General features: G+C 38.7%; 1 protein-coding gene across 7 annotated transcripts in view; it reads left to right on the top strand.

Annotated features, from left to right (window-relative positions):
• WDPCP (WD repeat containing planar cell polarity effector) overlaps nucleotides 1-20,340 on the top strand; it is a 156,115-nt gene that overhangs the window by 77,085 nt on the left and 58,690 nt on the right. For all 7 annotated transcript variants that reach the window (XR_010070219.1, XM_063328350.1, XM_063328347.1 and 4 more), the window contains 3 exons: nucleotides 4,590-5,199; nucleotides 9,316-9,504; nucleotides 12,057-12,180. Coding sequence is in view for 6 of the 7 variants with exons in the window: in XM_063328350.1 (XP_063184420.1) it covers nucleotides 4,590-5,199; nucleotides 9,316-9,504; nucleotides 12,057-12,180 (923 nt within the window). In the remaining variant the exon portion in view is untranslated. The remainder of the gene's footprint in view (nucleotides 1-4,589; nucleotides 5,200-9,315; nucleotides 9,505-12,056; nucleotides 12,181-20,340) is intronic.

Below are 20,340 nucleotides of genomic sequence, written 5' to 3'. Positions count from 1 at the left end.
TCAGAAAACCGTCTACGGTGTGTGACTGAATAGCTGAAATACCTCTCACACACATAGAGCAAAGAATGCAAAATCCTTGATGTCACGTTGGGTTAAAAGTTCAATGAATAATATGGGATAAAGATGATGATGATAAATTTTGAAAGAAAATAAGAATAAATGTTGGCTGAAGATCTAAGATTGCATGTGGGACTGTAAATACAATGCAGGCAAATAAGTAACCTAGAGTAGGAGCCTTGCATTTTTATTTTAGAAATGTTTAAAAATAGGAGTGGTGTTTTTTCTTCCATCTTCACAGTGCTGTATTTAAAGCTATTTTACTCTAGTGTGCACTACACTTCCCACTCTACATTTCTAATTAAAGTGTTTGTTGTTATTTGGAGCCTCCCTGTGTGAAATTAAATAAGCATTTTTTTAACACCCATAAAATAAATCAAACATTTTTCCCATCTGAAAGACACACAATTCAGTCACAGCAAGCTTATTTCTCTGTTTCTTTTGTTTTCTTTTTTTTATCTGCCTGGTAAGCCAATTTTCTGCTTAAGAACTACTGGTTAAAACTCTTATTTGTTTTGATATGTGGACTTTATCCTTTCCCAGCACTCTATGCAAAATACTTCAATACGAAGCGTTCAAAGATTTGCACTGAGAAGAGTGATACTGCCCACACGAGCTAGTCTAATATTTCTTTCAAACATAAAATGAAAGAAAATATTTCAGCTGGCATAATTCAGGCCCCTTATTTACAAAGATTAACAGATTCCTTTACTTGGATTGTTACGATTTCTGACTCTAGGATCTGAGAACCTGAGCTGTCTAGTATCCCTCGTTCTGCTGATTAGCGGGTGCAGAGCGTCGGCCAGTACTGCAAGGGGGAAACAATATAAAAGTGCAGTAATGGTGCATGATTGCCACATTAGTAAGGGAAATATGCATAAATTATGTGGATAGTATTTAAATAAATTTATTATATTTTTGTAGCATAGATGTCACGAAACTAAAAAGGACTTTTACTTTTTATTAAAAATTTTATTTATTTATTTTACAGAAAGTAATTGGTTTTACTTCGTGCAAAGTTCTTCCAGAAATCTTCCCTTCAGATTCAAGGCTAACTGCTTAGTTCCAGGATTTATGGAAAGCACTTAACGTTGAATGGGATTGAACACTCCGCCATGTGATATTACAACTCTGTCTTTTTAGATCCGCTGCCCTGTCCCCTCCTCTGCAAATCCTGCAGTTGTCCTACCCACTTCTGGGCAATTCGTCCAGCTTTTGCCTTCCCATTCCCAAAACAAATGTTTGGTTAGCTTCAAGATATGTTGCTGTTTTAATGTTCCCCCTCAGGGTTCTACAGAAGTACGGCTCACCAGGAAGGAATCCCAGCGGCTTCCCTTAAATGGACTGCTAAAGCACTATGTGCACTACATTTACTGGCATGTCACTACTTACCAGATAGAAAAACAATTGGCGGGTAATGGAATACCATCTTCTTGGGAAAAAAAAAAAGATGTTTTGATTGTTAGACTTCTTATTTTTCAAAAGCATTATCTTAGCCTTATTCATATGGTTTTGTAGCTGTATCTCTCTCTGCTTTTGTTTTCTGGTTAGTGGCATGAAGAATTAATAATAAAAGTCACTTCTGACAGAGAAACTCAAATCTTCCCTCTCAGATGAAAGAGAATATCCATTTTTTTCCCCTTCAGAGTGCCAAATACCAGTTACATTCAGCAAAGTTGGAAACCAGAACAAAGAGGTCTCTCGGCTTGGTACTCTTCCTCCAAGAGGCACATGAGGCCACTGATGCATGAGAAGCAGCTTATCTGTTCCAATCTAAGGAGAAATGTTTCTCTTGTTTTCAGCCAGAATGTGAACAGCAGTGTCTACAAAAGTTTCCTTTAAGCCTCATTTGTTTAAACATTATGTCATAACTTCTGTTTTGAAATGCAGCAAATGGTCTTTCTCTCCTCGCAGGAACTTTCCCCTAGTTTAGAACTGGGTTCTATGCAGCAACCAGCCCTACCCTAGACTTCATTTCAAGGATCTGCTCTCAAAATTATGTGAAGCTAGGAAACTTCTCATCTCAAGGCTCATTAAATTAGCCTTCCAAAATATAAGACTGTGCTTTCTTTTAAATTTGAAGTGGTGAGCAACATTTTGTCCCAATTCTGCTCTAACAAGGCGGAACAAAATTATTAATTGGAACAAAATTATTAATTATTAATTTGATTGCTGAGTCTCAAATGATCAGATGGCAACGTTTACTTTACAGTGACTATTTCCATTGCTGTTTTCCAGCAGTCACTCCTATGGAGTTCTAAAATATATTTTTCACCTGTTTTCTTCTCTATTGTCTTAAACTTCATTCTTCAGTCTTTCATCTCTCATAGGCTTGATTATTGTGTGGCTCTTCATGACTTTTCTTGTAGCTTATGAGGAGATGTCCAGAGAGGAACGCTGGTTTTGGATCAAAATATGTAGATGAATAACACAGTGCATTGAAACCTGCCACGGGAAGACAGAAACCTGAGTCCCAGAGGGCCTCAAGGCTCATTTCACTGAAGTTATGGAAGCTTTGAAGACTTGCTTGGGCAAGATTTCTGTTTCACATATTTGAAAGGCAGCTACCTGCGTCTCTATATACACTCTTAGGGAAACCTGCAGAACAAATAATAACACTTCACCTTGCCTTTATTTGGGGTTACAGAGCTCTGTGGTCACAGTAATCCTTTGTCCACAATAACCTCTTTTAAGGGTTTCCTTGCTTTGCAATTTAACACCTTAATAAGCTACACATCTCAGCAGTTCTAACATCTCCACAGCAGCCAACTTCACATTTTGTGGGTGTAAGTGACTAGTTGCAGAGGCTAAGTCATTGGTGAGGGAATGGTGGAGAAGAGAAAAAGTTTTTCAGAGTACATGAGTAATTTAATCTTTTATTTCCTCTTTTTGGTATGTATTTTCATTGATCACTACTCTTCATTGAAAGCAGTTTACCTGGTTTTCACAAGTTGGAGGCATTTAACACAAAAACATACTTTTGTGTTAAACAGTTATATGCTCATAACTACTCACCTTAAACTAGCTAAGGCTTTTGTATTAATCAGCAGCTCCACGGAATTGCAGTAACCCTTTTTTCTCTCTTTTCAATGAGAAGCCCTTTTGCTGACAAAATAAATAAACTGTCTGAACAAAACATCCTAATCAGTCTGATCAACATCCCGAATAACTTGTTTATAAATTCATCAGTTGCTTCTGAAGTAATGGGTGGTATGCCAAAAAAAAAATAATCTTAATTTCTTATTCTCCTGCTTTGCAGGATGAAAGGCTAAATTATACGTTCAGTTGGTCGTGTGATCTGGGGAAATCAACTTGAAACTGCTTTAACATTATGTGTACATTTCTGTTTTCAACCTGAAATTTCCAAACTTCCTCCCTCACCCTCTCTCCGCCTTTTAATCACATTTGTTACCCCTTTCTGTATAAATGGTACTTGCATACCATCTGGACTCAAAAGAAGGGGCTTCCAAAATCAGTGGCAGGTCAGCAGCTTTAGTTTACGGTGTGAAGAATGCTATGGGTATACCTGAGGGTGGGGTTTGGCTCAGTTTGACATTTTCCTTTCATTCTTTATTTCTGCATGAACAAACACCAGCAAGTTTCTGACTGACTTCTACTACTCTCATTCTTCTAGAGACATTAATTTTCTCTCTCTTTCAGAGAAATAGCTTTTCAGAAGCCGATTTGGAACTTTTTTTACAGCTGGTACTTCTCCCACACTTTTCCTGCTTGAGTCCTGTATGATAGTCTTGCTCAAACCCACATACTGTAGGACATGAATCTTCATTGAACTCCACAGTTGCCTCCATCACTTTATGGTATTTCCCATGTTTCCACACTAGAAATTCTTGCTCTGTGCCAGCTGCTGGCTTTGTATCATATTCTGCTTTTGTGTTCTTCTTCCAGTTCATTCAACTGGAAGAAGTACCCCTAAAGTGGTCCCCCTTTTCTGCTGTCACAAATTCATTTATTCTACCTCTAAAGCTATATGGTACCAAAGAACATCTACCACCTACTCATTTGGCAATGTATACTACACATTGTTTAAACATGCCGTTGTTTCTACCACTACAGTGTAATATTTTCTGTTACCATGGCCCACAGCAAATGATCAAAAATACTCTAGGTGTGATGCTCAGAGTAATCTATTATAAATTTTCCCAGAAATTTGGGGATTTCTCCCCCACCTCACTTGTGAATAATCAGTTATTCTTTTATGTCTGTCAGCTGCTCATTTCTCCTCTTACCAACACTGCTAGGACCATCCCCTCTTTTGTCTTCTATTTCACTAACTTGTTATATACTCTGGACAAACAAATATGTCTCAAACTGTATTGCAGGGTTTTTTAATCAAAGGAATTAAGCTTTTCAAAGCTAAACAAGTAGATTTTACAATTCCATTTCTAAAATGCATATTTTTTTAGCTTACTGACCCATAAGAAAACACATTTGCAGTAGTCTGCTTTTTAAATCATCAAAGTAAGAACGAATTGTTCCAAATGACGACCAAAACGTTTTGGATTTTTTTTCAGGTTCTGAGTTATGTCCGTACCGAATGGGATCCACTCGATGCTAGGTTCAGCACTAATCAGCCTTATCAGGTTTACACAGTAGAGCACTCCGTCTCTGCAGACAAAGAGCCCATGGCTGACAGCTGCGTCTACAAGTGTGTTAGGAACAAAATTCAGTGTGCGGCCGTCACCCGAATACCACTACGCTCCAAGGCCATCAGCTGTTGCAGAGACGCTACAGAAGACAAACTAGTCCTGGGTTGTGAAGATTCCTCAATAATTCTGTATGAAGCCTACAACCAAGCAACTCTGTTAGCTCAAGCAGAGCTGCTGCCTGTTTCAATAACCTACCACCCTTCTGGAGCCATATTTGTGGCTGGCAGCTCTCAAGGGGAGCTGCAACTTTTTGACACGGCACTGTCCCCAATTAAAATTCAGCTCTTGGCACAAGACTATTCACCTGAGGCAACTCTGCAATTCGGTAAACACTTTGACGTGCCTAGCAGCCTCATCCAGATCCAGTGGGCTGCTCCTGAAGTTGCATCTGCCAGCGCTGAGAGCTCAGATATTCATGATCTTTTGTTGGTTAGATTCGACAAAGGACCCCTAGGAGTACTTCACTTTAAACTTAGTAAGTTACTGAGCGCATCTATTGAACCCTGAGCTCTCAAGGAAACATCTGTACCTCACAAGTTTTTTTTGTAATTTGAAAGCAACAGCCTCATTTTAGATATATGGGACCATAGCCTTAAAAACACATAGTCCCAATGATAAGTGAAGATGTGAACCAAGGAGTTAATTATGTTTCACAATTACTTAGTATCTTTTCGTATGAGGTCTGACAGAATAGGACACTGATCTGTTGTTGGATCAGAGTTCCATTATGTTCCCTGCTACCCTAATAAAGCATAACAATTTCTCATATCGAAAACCCTTTTATTATGTAGTATTTTTTAGGAATTGTATTCATTCTGTAGTAATACCCCTAACAAGCTAAAATAAGCTATATTTAACAATACAATAGTAATGCCATTTTCTTTCCTAAGTTATTTTTTGTGTGTATGATGCAACTCTCCTTTTCATTACAATGTGCGTTTGTCCTGGTAGGCTGTTCTTCCTGAATTCTGTGCATGAAATTATACCATTTCTTTCCTTGAAGACTTTTCACACAAGAAGGAAGGTTTTCTTAACCTTCACAGAAGTTTGGTCTCTAAATTAATTTGCCAAGAGCTGTGAATAAAAGGAGTAATAATACTAATTTTAGAATTTATATACCGCTTCTCAGTTTAGGTGTAAGGAGACTTTAAGAAAGTAAAACCATAACTGTCTTCATTTTACAAACAGAATAACAAGAAGCAGTAAAGGAAAGCTAAAAGCTTTCCAAGAGTTACACAACGAGTCAGTGACTGAACCGAGAATAAAACCCCTGCAGTTGCTCATCAGTGAGAACTGTATTCATTCCATTCAAGGCAGGCAAGTTACAGTGGGGCAAACCCACTGTGAGAGCTAAAAAAACAATCATGCTTAAATCTTCTGACTACCAAGCCAGTGTTTCAGCAGAGCAGACAGCCATGTCGAATATACTCATCCTGGGAAATTTCAGCATTTTGCCCATTGTCTGTCCAAGGAAACAGGATCGCCTTTGTGAATCTTCACAGGAGTTTTTTATGATTCATTTGTATAAAGCTACTGAGATTAGGAAGAAGCCTTTTCTAAAAAAACAAACAAACCAAAAAAGAACCTAGGTGACAATAAGGTTTGAAAATCTACTTTCTTTCTTTACTTATTGAGACATGCATGTGGTTTTGTGGGGGAAAATCCTGTCTAAAAGTACTGCAGACCTAAACATTTGAAAAACTGAATTTAAAAAACTTAACTAAGTATGCCACTGCAAAAAGGTAAATTAATATAATAGGATGTTAGCAACAGAAATGTTGGATTGACTTATAGCTGTATAGTTTTAAAAGAGCCGATCCAGATTATTACTGTTATCCAAAAAAACTGTTAAAAAACTGTTTACAAGTTATCATTTTTTTTTGAGATAATTCGGCTGCATTATGTTCAACGACAGGTTTAATAGCTGCAGAGTACACCACAACACTAATTATAACAGCTATTTGATGTTTTTGTGCATGTTGGCCATTAAAAAAAAAACCCTCTAAATTACCTCTTACCTGTGAAGCAGAAGGCACTCTACCCACATCTACCTTGCTTTTCTTCAGTCCTCCCTTGTGGGGTTTTCTCACAACACCTTTCCAGAAAGCACAGCTTTCCCCTTGCTATCTTTAGTACATTTATGTTCTTATGAAGGCAAGCAGGCTCTCAGTGCAGGGATTTAGAGGCCTTTCCTGCTAATTGGCAGCTTGTAAACTTAATTGGACTGTCTCCCTGGGCACCGTTCCTAAATCAATTAGGCAGTGAGTTGGCTGTCACCTCTTTTTCCCAAGCAGGTTGCCTGGAAGCGCACCACCCAGGAGAAGTCAAGCATCCAAATGGGAAGATGTTGACCTCTACAGCTGAAAGTTATCACATTTTAAAATTCATTCTGTATAATTACTGTAAAATCTCTTCTAGGAAGAAGGCAAAGCTCGCTCTATCCCTCCCTCCCTTCCTCTTTGTAGTCCACTGTGCAAAAATGTGCTGTTCTCTATTGCATCCTTGTTTACCAGAGCTTTACCCCTCTTCTTCTCAGTGTGCCACACTACGGAGGTAATGCTGTGTTGAACCTCAGCAGTTTTTAGGTCTCTGCTGTTTAAGAAATAATGCAAATATAAATTAATATGGAAAATGTAGGGGTCCATGACAACAAAACCCAGACAGGCATTTAGGACTGAAATAAAAGCCATAATTAACTCGTGGCTTGGAATTGTTTCCCATAAAAGACTGTTAAGAAACTATGCTGATGAGAACAGGCAAATATGTTTTTAACTTCCAGCTGACACACTATGATTTTGGACAAGTTCTGTGAATTCTCCATTGTGCTGTCTTGGCAGATTTATTTCAGGAAAAGATTCATATTAAATTTACCCACAAACATTAATGGCAAATATTTTTGGTGTCTAATGCCAAACTCATTTTCAAAAGCATTGCGGCTTCTTGTCGTTGATGTCAACCCAGATCTTGGATAATGCCAAACTTGGTACTGGTGCCAATGGTTCAGCATTGCTGGCCTCGAAAGACATTTTAAATATAATATTGTATTTAATTAGCATGCAATTAAGTATTTTCAGCTTCCCCTAGTGATTAATGTGAAGATTGCCCAACTTATGTAATACTTTAAAAACACTAAATATTCAGGAAGGATGAAGTCTACCATAACAATTAGATATTATCACACAGACACAGGTTAAACACGACTATTGCGCAGTATAATATCCATAGGCTTTAATACATGCAAATGTAATGTGAAATACCATAGACAACCATGTCTCTTCTTTAATGACACTAAAAATCTAAAGTATTTCTCTGTTACAAAAAATAAATATGGAAGCTTTTTTCCCCCAAAGCATCAGATCTGTAATACCAAGTTCTCAGCAGGTTACTTGTCCTCAAGCTATATTCACATGTTTTCCTCTACTATTTTTTTTCTCAATTCTTATTTTACGTCACAAACAATATTCACAACTACATTTATGAAAATTTTGTGAGGTATGTTTTCTATATATCAGGTCTGCTTTTCTCTGTTACCAGACTTTTTTTTCCCCAGCCATTCTATGGCTTTAATATCAATATTGAACTTCAGCTTGTTCCCTTTCTCACCTGAATTTTTTCCTTAAAATTAGTTTTGACAAATGACATCAGAATATAAATTGAGAAAATAAAAAAATCACATTATGTTTCTACTTAGAGAGGAACAGTAAGTTTATTCTGGTCTCTTTCTAATATCTGGAGCAGTATGACTCCAGCACAATGACACAAAGCAAGAATTGCTCAAATGCCACGTGTGGCCTATGTCACACGACTTTCTGCAGCTTTTCAGTCACCTTTTCTATTCAGAAGCTGAGATCTACAAGTCAAGAAACACTGGCAGTCTTTTAATTTCTATTTTTCAGAGAGAGGGTGCTGTAGATAAATCATGCTCTCATGGAGTGAGCAATATGTTGCTCGGTTCTTTCCCTTATGGCAAGCTTGTTCTTGGTTTCATGTGCAGCTCTAATTCAAGGATCCTTAAATGCTGATGTCTTTCATGATATCCCCTCACAGAAGAAAAGCTTCATTTAGAGAATTTTGCCAAGCTAGGAGTAAGTTCCTGAGCAATTGCGATATGGAGAGTAATCAAGTAACTGCTGCTTTGAAGTCTGAGCTGCTGTAAACTTGTATGGAGGTACATTTGTGTGAGACAAATGCTGGTTTTTAGTGTTGTCCAGCAGTATTTCCCTACAGGAAGGGGGTGCCGTGAACATGGATTTATTATCTCCAGTACAATAATGATAAACTGGGAATAAGCTTTTTCTACCATGTTTAAAACAAACTTCATTACATGATATTGTCACCAGTGGGTATTAACCACATTTGCTCCACGCGTGAAGTTCACTTATGTTTTCTCTCTGCTGTCCAAAGCACCCTCTGTCTAAATATACTAAGATAATAAGGAGCTATCTCACATAAAAATTTAATACTGAAACCCATTAACTTCAACTTTCTCACTTTAACAAACGGTGATTATTTTTATCTATGCTGAAAAGTAGTCAGCTACTGCTTTACATACTCATAACACTGTCTTTGGTTTTAATATTTCCTGTAAAAGGTGTGATCACAAGAGGACAGCTGGGCCTTGTGGAAATCATCCACCAGTACATTCGTTATGATGAGATACATGAGGCAATTAATGTCCTCAACACCATGAACTGGAACACGATGGGTCGTCAGTGCTATGTATGCTTGAGTGCCATTGTCAATCACCTTCTTAAACAAAAGCTTACACCAGCCAGAGAAGGTAAGAGTCTGATGATATTTTTAATGTATTTTCATGGTGTCTTTGTAATTCATATGTGGATTAGGACAATGTATTTAGTGACTGTATAAAGAAGACAATAGTGAGAATCCAGACAGTCAGCCAGATTATGGTCCTTCATAATCAAATGTCGTATGTAGACAAGTCATTTCAGTAAAATCTGGATCAATCTGTTGATTGCACTTTAGTTCATTTGTATCAATAGTGATACTAAAATAACGCATATTTTAATATGTATATGGTATAGGCATGACTTTATATAACACTATCATATATATGCTGTAACTTTATTACATTACATAAATTTGCTTGTGTTACAGACTAACGTTAGTTAATATAGGATTGAAATGTTTGTTACATAGTCACGCTGAGGCAGCACTGACTTAGAGAGGGATGTTTTCCTGCAACAGGGACAAGAGATTTTAGTATGTTTTTTAAGGTGCTTTTGAAGGGTCATTCTTTCATTACAAAATCCAAAGGCTTTGAATACACTATCCTCTGCTGCCTCCTTTAGGCTTATAGCATTTGTCTTCACTGTAATCTTCTGGGCCCCTGCAGTAGTAGCTGGGGTCCCTCACAAGAAATGATGACTTCTGGGCTCAGCCTCGTCGTCTGCTGAAGCCTGGTGCGATGCCTTCCTCTTGATTTGCTGTTTATCTTGAAACTCAATAGACTTCAAGATTTGAAGTGCCTTGATTTAGTGAAGGTGTTATTCCCCAGTCTAGCAGGCAGACAGCTGGGGACCAGGCATCTTTTGTGGCAAGAAAGAATTCTTAGGATTCTGGTGTGTTTGATGATAGAAAAACTCCAAGGTGTCCTATGTTACTGCCAGGCTATCACCTATCCCATTTTGGGCGATCTGATTAAAAAATTCTCTGTATTGCAAACATAGCATATAAATTCTAAATAAAACCTGCTTTTAAAAGGACCCGTGAAAAGGGCTGGTTTTGAAACTCTTGTAGAAATATGCACATTATAAATAGATGTCTGTGTGTTTCCCCCCCATGCAGCTCCCTAACACTGTTTACAGCAGATGGAATTTTATTCTGGCCAGGAGTTATTCTAAGTGAATCTAACAAATTTGGTATAGTAATTTGTTTCCTTTTTTATTAGCAAAACCCAGTGGGGCCTTTTATTTATAGCGATGGGGCAGTTATCTTTGAGATCTTTATTCTGCCTTCAACATCAAGCTGGGCTATCTAATGAATCTATAGCTGTGCTAGTAGTTACTCATATTCCATGTAGGTTGAAATATTTCAGAAGTACAAAACATGCTGTCAAGAAAACCGCGATGGCCAGGGAGTATGGCTTGTTTTTGCAAAGGTACCGCTGTATTCAATTTTGATCTGAAGTGACCGCTGCTTTGAAAGAAAATACCTTTAAAGTTCAATTTATCTTACTGTCTATATTTAAGATAACACAAAACCTAATTTACTAACAGTTGGCCAGAGTTACTAACACGATACTATTAGCATATTTAGTGCAATCAAGCCTAATAAAATAAAATGTAACCATGCTTGGAAAGAGAACCATTGTCACTAAATACAGAAATGGCTAGTTTTAACAAACATTAACAACAGCAAATCAATGAGATTTTGTCTGCCTAAGTAGACAATAGGTTATATTTTGCTTTTAAAGCCCACACAAAATTCTGATTAGCAGTAACAGTTTGAAACTATATAGCAAATATAAAGAAAATTCTCCCTGTTCTGCCTATAAGGACTTGTACTACACGTTAACTCTAAAGCAGAAGTCACGTAACATAAATATTATTGATCATTAAATTTCCTTTCAGCTAAGCATGTGGGACACAAAGGTATACTGTGTATTTTCTTGTATTATTTATAATTTTCTATTAAGAACACGGAGAACAATGCCTAAGAGCTCCAGCTGTGGAGTATAGCAGTCAGAAAGTATTTAAAGCAGAGACAAGTTCTGTAACAAAAGGGCTTTATTTTATTGATTACAAGGGAGGTTATCCTGTTTCCCACCACTACATGCTATAGGAGAGTCAAACCCATAGGTTTTCTAGACTCTTTTATTTCCAATTTTTAAAGAACTGGGGGCTGAAGGAGGTTCCTTAGACCTCAAGGACATCACAAGAAGGGTTCTGTCACCTGCTGACCGAACGCAGTAATCCGTGAAAAACTGAACTTCCTTGTTGTTTGCCTAAGAGGACAAGGACGATTTGAGCTAATTGAGAGTTGATCTCTACTGGACAAACTTGTTCAAACTGGATTACTCTTATGAGTCACTTTTAATTGTACGCTGCTGGTGAGAGCTTGATGCGTTATAGACTTCTTCATCCTTTTGACAACTTTTGTTGCTCGAAGTCATTGTCAACTCTGCCTCAAAGTGAAAGTCTATACGCACATTTGTGTTTGTACAATCTGTCATATTTTAATTTCATCTGTCCTACAACACCATCACATTTCATCAGTGTTTGAGGAATTTGACTGACTGCAAACATGAGCAACCTGTTGTAATTGAAACAGTTTCACTTGTTTCATTGCTGCTGTGTTTGAACTCCGCAGCTCAGCTTGAGGCAAGCCTTGGAACCTTTTATGCTCCAACAAGACCCCTCTTGGATTCAACCGTGCTGGAGTACAGGGACCCCATCAGCAGATATGCAAGAAGGTTCTTCCACCACCTGCTCAGGTGAATGACAGTTTCAACTTCTATCAACTTGAAATTAATTGCATATTTCAATAACAACCTACTTTAATGTGGTTAACATTTTCCAAGAGGACCACCCCTGAAAAAAATGCATTCATTGTTACTGTTTGTTTAACTTGCACTTCGTTCCTTTCAAGTACAGTATTACAGATAAAATGCTATTCAGAGCTCTTCTATCATCAATACGCTTAAAATGAATCACCCTTTCCCTTTTAGCTTGATACAAAAAAGATAGCATGCTTCTGAGAGATTTATATTCACCAAATACTTGCAGATTAACTATTGCAACAGCTTACAAACTTGGAGAAAACACTGAGTTTAAGTAGATGCTCAAATGCAAATGGACAATACATGGTCTGAGACATTTTTGTCTTTGTACCATTGAAATCTGAACATCTTGTTATTCTCATCCTCAAAGTTCTCATACAGAAATTCATATTCCAGTAGTTTTTAGTGCGTTTTCAGTGCCATTAAAATAAAGAGAAAATGAAATGTTGCATTCATCTGTAAATGACATTACATTAGTAGAGTCATAATAACAAATTCAGCTAGAATTTCTAGTACATTGGTTTACTGCTATACTTTTCCTTCATAATAAATTAGTAGCCTAAATTTCAATCAGTTGTAAATATCAATATACAACAGTTTAACCTGTTCATGTGTTCAACCACAAACACAGCTGAAACATTCCCTCTGAGAATTACCCAGTAGGTGAAAATAAGGACACATTACCTTCTGAACGATGCAATGTTTGTAACACTCTTGTTGAGGAGGAGTGTAGATGGACATAGTGAGAAGACTTGCAATGCACCCTTTTTTGGTGATTCTTGTGGGTTGTATACGTTGTCTGCATATGCAAAGCTAGGAACTGCAAGTTACTTTGGTAGTATAGTTTGTGCCTCTTTCAAATCTTAAAGAGAAATATTGTATACTGTCTTCTGCATTTTGAATCTGAATAGGATCATCTTTCTGCTAAATAGGTCCATTCGAATGGGGAAATTATTCTAAGTAGAAGAATGCTCCAAATATCTGCATAATATGCACCAGCCTTTCACTGGAGTTTTCTTAACAGATGTGGCCACAGTAGTGGGTACAAACTCTGCTTTTGCCTTTCTCCTAGAAACCAGCGGGGAAGATCCCTTGCTGCAATGGCCAACTGTAGTGGCTGCGGGCCAGTTGCCTGCAGAGGACAGATGCGGAAAGAATGCCTCCGAGATTGCCGAGAGGTGTAACCATAGTGCTCTTACATCTGCAAGAGAAAGGTGTATTCCCTCTGACTCAGGATTTGCTTCCAAATGCTAGCAGGCATGCAGAGGCATGGGGCCCTGGCTAAGCCTTCAGCCCCTGGGGCTGCTGAACACAGCTGAAATACTGACTCAATCCCCATAGCAAACAATTCAGCTTCAGAATGCTGCCCGGACAGTGTGGGGCACAGGCAGGAGATGTGTAGCAGAGTCTCCCGGCGTCTTCTACCTCCACTCTAAAGCAGCCCTTGAATGATCTACGGTTATGGCAGCTTTTGGAACAAATGCGTGTTATTTTGCTGTTTCCCTATTGTCAAAGGGATTTGTAGTCAACTGAATCAAAGTGATAGGATCATGTGATTGCTGCAGAACAGATGGTAATGCTTAAAGCTTATCTGAGAAGACATAATCTAAGTACAAAATGAAATGTTCAAAAATGGGAGATTTATCTGATAGAAAGCAAGGAAATGATGTTCAGAGCTGATCTTTATTGTATTAAAGTGGCTGTGCCTTAATTGGTGTTTATTTCCTTTTAGATGTTTTCTTAAATGACTAGAGTGATTTGAATGTAGGCTAAGCAGAGAGTACTACAGATTTGTTGGAGGAATGTTAAACCATGGTTCTGGGTGAAAGAATGCCACCTAGGCACGATGCAATGTCTAGGAGAATCATAGGGAGGCACAATGCTCACTAATTCTTTCAGGCACCCAAAAGTTGCAGCCACTGCTATTAAATCCGTCTGCGAGGAGGCAGCTAGGCAAACCACTTCTGCCAGCCTGCGTTTACTATGGTAGGTTCATAACAGGAAGAAAAATGAGGAGAGAATTACGCTCTTGCCTTTTCAGGTCACCATATTATGCCCACGGGGACACTGAAAATGGAGTAGTCCTCCCACTACCTGTTTGTCAGAGGCAGCAACTGTGTCTGGGTGTCAGGAAGGCTACATTTTAAGTCAGTTGTATGCACTCTGTCTCGGCCTTTGTTATTTGAATTATTCACTTTTTTAGCCTTATTCATTCAGGACTAAATACTTGTAGGCTAGTTCCAAATAGTTAATGAATCCCTTCAGAGTGAATTTGTGTTACCGCAAATGTGTCTGCATGACCAAACAAGAAGAGTTGAATGCAGATGCATGGTAAACTGTCAATGCCAACTTGATGGAGCACTGGGGCCATTCGTTACTCTCCTGTGAGCATGAGGAGACAAAAGCAAAGTGACCACTTTGTACCCTGTTGCAGCACTTCCTGAATTACGTGCACTGTAAGTATGGCTGATATTCAAAAAGTATTTCTTGGAATAGAGTATGGCCTTCCACAATTCCTTTGGGCTTCAGAGAAAGGAAGCAGCAGATGCACAGAAATTAAATCTAGAGGATAAGGAGCTAAAAGACACAGGGAGGGACTCAGAAGTGGGGTAAGAAGAGTGAGGAGAGTGTGGTTAGGAGCATGACAAGGAATTGGGGACGAAAGACTAAAGGCAGGGACAGGGATGTACTAAGTCCTACAAAAGGGCAGAGTGGGAGTACAGAGCGAACTGGGGGAAGACAGCTTAGGATGTGCGTGGTGGGCTACAGAGGAGACCAGACAGGTAAAGGATGGACAGGGAAGGGTGGAATCTTTCATACAAGATTAAAACATTAAAACACTTGCATGTTTCTAGATCTAAATCTGAAAAATGTTCATATAAACAAAAGTTTTCACCCCCCTCTCCAGCTTTCCTTTGAATGCCCCACCAATCTGCCTTAAGCCTTTTCTAGAAGGACCCACTCTTGGGAGAGAAATATTAATTCATTCTACATGCCGAGACAGTCTTTGACCTGCCTGCTGAGTCTGCCAAAAAGGTGCCAGTTATTGTTGTACTTTTTAAGATGTGAGTGTCTGCATTTGCTAGAATTGAGAAATACAGTTACCTTTTCAGAAAGGCTATCCTCACCTAGTAATAATCATGTGCCAGTGATTTTAATCTTTAATGTAGGCTGAAAGGTTGTATATCCAGTTGCAAATAACTGGAGACATCCATTTTCACATTATCAGTGAGATTATAGGCTAACTATTTTTCTACCATCAAAGAGATCAGTTTCTAGAAAACGCTGAATGCTGTGATGGCAGGTTCCCTCTTTTAGGTATCAGGCACTTTAGAAAGAAGATGCTCCATCATTACTGACTGTATGGCAAGTATGGGTTAGGAAACGGTGCTGCAACCTGAGATGGGCCAAGGAACACTGACAGCACAACAGAAATGGATCCCCATTAGAAGGAAGGAAAATGCCTTGCAACGTATTTGATGCAGCCGTGTTATTGGTATCCGTCATTATGAAAGCCAAGTTCTTAAATTTGCAAACCATGTGGCATCTTCAGCTTCCATGAAAACAGAAGCTTAGAGCTTTGCAGGTATAGGCCCTGAATGTAGAATATGGAATACCTCCAAAAACAGGCGTTCAGTATACAAAATTAAAATTAAAGGCCTCTTAATTACATGCCAGGGATCCATTACAACAGTATTTATGGAATGAATAATTATTTTCACTTTAAATTCTTATCTATAATTAAAAAATACAGGAACTGAATTACAAGTATAGAAATGTATCTTAGGTGTTCCTTGCCACTTGAGTAGCACTCCGGTATTTTATTATGATGTCACTGCTTATAATAATATAAAGCGTTATATCATTATGTAAAATGTTGAGCAGAGGTGGATTTATTAGGAAGCCTAGGGGAGCTGTAACCTTCTTGCCCGCACCCTTTTGTTGAGTTCTGCCTACTAAGTGTATTTGTGTAATGGGGGAGTGGCTGCACAACCTCCTGCCTCTCTATAACAGCCTCATCTAGCCGTGTACAGAACATGGAATGGGATGGAATAGTTTTTCACTCGTTAACTACGGCATCGCTGACTCATGGCTTTGCTTCACCCTGATCAAGCATTCGTAAATTGTACTTGTCATATTTTCTAATGCATGAAATTATCTTGTTTGTTTAACACACACACACATACAGGCGCAAACACACGCCTGCTCTGTTTCATTCAAATTTTTCTGCCTCTCTCAGAGAGACAGTGAGAAAGTAACGTAGCATGAGCTGGAGGTAAAGGCTGGGCTGGAAGGTAAAGTATGAAGCGCAGCTCAGGAGCTGTAGAATTGGAATGCAGCCACAGCTCCGTGTTTCTGCTGTGCCCTTTCCCCCTTTATACTGCTCTTCTTGTGTTTGTGAATATGCAGTTTAAGGATCTTTTTGCCTTTTTTTCCCTACATGAAAAAATACTAAGGTTCAAAACCATTTGGACCTTTCCATCTCTTAATTCCATTAAGAGAATGTCATTATTTTTTTTCACATAGTACAAATATGTTTCCCTACAAAGCAAAGCTCTGTTGTAAATAACGAGATAGTACATTTGCAGCTTTCAAGAGCAAAATACAGCTCTGATCACATTCAATGGTAGAATTTTGGGTGGATTCATGAAAGATTCTCCTTTGTCTGAATCCAAAAATGAAAACCTCCAGCATGTTTTTACTGTTACTGTCTTTACTCCTTCACAAATCTTCTCAGAAGTGTTCTGGACTCTTCCCAGTGCTCAATGTAAGGTGCTACTCGTTAAATGCAAAGAAAAATTTAGCTACACATTGGGCAGAACATTCATAACATGGTATGACTTTACACGCAGAACTTGATGGAGCTCCTTTGTAAACAAAGGCTTATAAAGGAGATGAGAAAGTAGGTGGTCATTAGCATCAGGGGAGACCTGCTTCCAGCCAGTACTGATTTTTATGAATCACTTCACTATTCAAGAGTTCTGAAGTATACTGCTATACTACCTGACATGATGCCTTGACACAGTCAGTTATCACTTAAGTCCAAGACAGCCTTTGAAAAACTAAAATAAAGCTCTTTTGCCCTGCAGGTATGTCGCTTATGCAGTAGTAACTACCCCTTGGTAAGCAGGTTCCCATATCACTACACTGCAATCTGCAAAGTAGATATTCATTGTGAGTATTCCATCCTAAATAGGACCCTAAATCAAAGGTGAAAACATGCCTCAACTCCATAGGAATAGTTCCCAATCCCATCTGCTGCCAACTGTGTGGAACTGAGGGACAGAGTCAGCAAAGAGCTTTTATGATCCTTTTTAAGAGCACCCTAAAAGTAGAATCTATAATTATATTGGTACATAGTGTTTCACAAAATATGTATAAACATTAATGATGACATGGGTCAGGACTAAGAATGTCTTTTATATTCATAAGGTAACCTATTAGGCATTAAATTATGCCTTCAGATAAAATGACCACTGATGTCAGTCAGGTTCTCTATGGTGGCCACATGAACGGAATTCATCTCTATGGGAGTAAGTTCAGTAGCAGCATTCTGACTAAAGTAGCACCTTCTGGAGAGGACTTTGAAGAGTCATTTTTTTGTCATCTTGTGAAAACGATCAAAACCAAAGGCTTTCATATTACCACGACACTGATAAATGAGAATTTCAGTTCCTGTGATGGAACTGCACATGAAAAGATTCCCCTGGTCATGCTTCTTGACCTGTTTTAGAAACAAGAAATAAAGGCACTATTTAATGGAACTAGATTATTTTTGCAGTTAAAGAGGTTAAATATCCCACGAAAAGTTTAGAGTGTCTTTACTTCAGTCCTAATGTGTTGGGTTTTTTTCTTACACCAGTTTCACAACAGTTTTCAATTTCAGTCAGATGCTTTGATGCCACAGGAATGGCTCCAGGATTTAATTCTCTAGTGGTGATTACAATGTAAGAAATATTGAGCAAAATATCAGGGGGAGAGGGGAACAAATGACATGACATAATTGCTTGAGAATAAAATCCCATGAAGATAAACACAAGAAATCTCTGGTAGAGGTTTGGGCAAGATTTTCTGCTGAACCCAATGGGAGACCTTGCTTGGAGCATGGGAAAAATGGCCCCTCGCACACACTGCTAGCAGTCGCAGAGCTGCTGTAATAAGGAGCCATTTCCCACAGCCACCAACAGATGGCTGTTTGGTGGCCCAGAGTGCCATAAGTCCTCCAGTTCTCTGCTACGTCCCCACTCATGGGACTGCACTAGAAGAAAGGAACACAGAACAGCTATGCCGGACTAATGTTTTTTGTGCCAAGGCTATTCCCACATGCTGGTTAATCTGACTTTGATATTGTTACTTTTAGAAGCTGAGCCCACATAGAGACCATTGTTGTGTTGTGTTGTGTTGTGTAACTGATAATCTGCCCTCATAAGGTGGCTTTTTCCTGCTGTACCAGCCGTGCGATTCCCCTGAAATGTAAGGGGCTTTGGGCATACAGAAACAATGCAAATATAACATATTCATGGACAAAAACTCAAGAATAAGTTCTTAACAACACATCTCGGCCCTTGAGCAGCTTCAGTAAGTTAGCCTCAGCTCTCCTTTGGAGGTCATCAGTTACTCCCGCCCCATCAATTCTACCTAGTCACTAATTGTATCCCCTTCTGGAGTGACACTCAAAAATCTCTTCTTGAGGTCCTGACCAAGAACCTGAATTTGAGATATTTTTTTTCCTTGCAGTCTTTACAGATTGATTCAGATCTCATCTCTTTACCAAGATACTTTTTCTCCATTCATCTTCAGTGTCTTTCTGAGCCTCTCCATTATACTTCACTTTTCTGTGTATGGACCATCTGGCGATATGGTGTCTTGAGCTCAGCTCATCAGATCAGATCAGAACATGGCTTTGCCATCTATAATCCATGTGGTGTGTGCAAAAAATTGTTTGTTTTCCTCCCTAAAGAGCTTTGTTTTTCTGACTTTTCTCACATGTCCATCCAATACCTTCCAGGAAGAGCTAATTGAACAGTCAGGCAGACCTAGGTTTCCTATTTTCAAAAATGCAGAGCTCCCTGTTATGGCTCTTCAGAACCAAAGAGCATCCTAAGGAAAGGACACCATAAGTAAAATTTAGAACAAAAGTCAGCAATAGTCAATTGTCCAATAACTGGATGTAGTTTCTTGGGGGTACACCTCACCTCTCCTGATTTCCTAATGTAGAATTTAGATGTCCTACACGCTCATCTGGGCTTCCTCTGTAGTTAGTTTAAAGACATGGGCACCCAAAGGATGAGTAATCGCATCGAAGGGAGATGTCTAAGATAAGCATGAAGAATCAAACGTCAGTGTCTATCCCCATCAATTAACTATAAAGGGAGCCTACCTGATTAGCTTAAATTAGCCATGTAAAGGTGAGCTGTTTGAAGATAAATGGAATGATTTGCACTGTAAATGTCTAGCTCCTGTATCACATTATTACTTGCCAGTTAACAGAAAGATCTTAGATGCTTAGATACAGTTTCTGTAATAGGAGAGAGACACAAACACTAGCAAAAATATATGAAGAAAGGTTTACAGAAAGACACAAAAAGCAGATAGGCATGCAGATCTCTTTAAAAGTCCCTTTTTGACCAGTTGTCCAGGACAGAAGAGGATGGGGATGTGTCTTAGTTTACACTGGTAAGTGTTGAAGTATCAGTAAAAGAGGTTTTACTATAGATAAATAAACAGTAATATATCACCAGCACTAGATAAAATTCATCCAGAATTTCTAAAGGTAGTCAATGATAAAATATCTGAAATACATGCTGTGGTGGATAACCTTATTTAGAATGACCTTGGCACCTGAGTACAGGAACATGGTGTCACAGGCGGAGTGATTAACTTCACTTGCAAGAGAGAAGTAGTGAAATATTTATTAACATAAAACAGTGATTTGACAAAGTTAGTAGTAAATGCAACAGTGTTTTACAAGATTCAATGACAGGGTGTACTTGATTATTTCCTGCAGGGAGGCCGGGTCAGACAAGTGCAACTCATAACAACTCCCACTGATGGCCATGGCTTGAGCAGCAGCTGGATGGGGGGAAAAGGGGA

This window comes from Chroicocephalus ridibundus, chromosome 3 (genome assembly GCF_963924245.1).
Source record: "Chroicocephalus ridibundus chromosome 3, bChrRid1.1, whole genome shotgun sequence".
Classification (NCBI taxonomy): domain Eukaryota; kingdom Metazoa; phylum Chordata; class Aves; order Charadriiformes; family Laridae; genus Chroicocephalus; species Chroicocephalus ridibundus.
The sequence above is the reverse complement of the archived record's forward strand: the minus strand, read 5'-3'. Positions and strand labels throughout refer to the sequence as shown.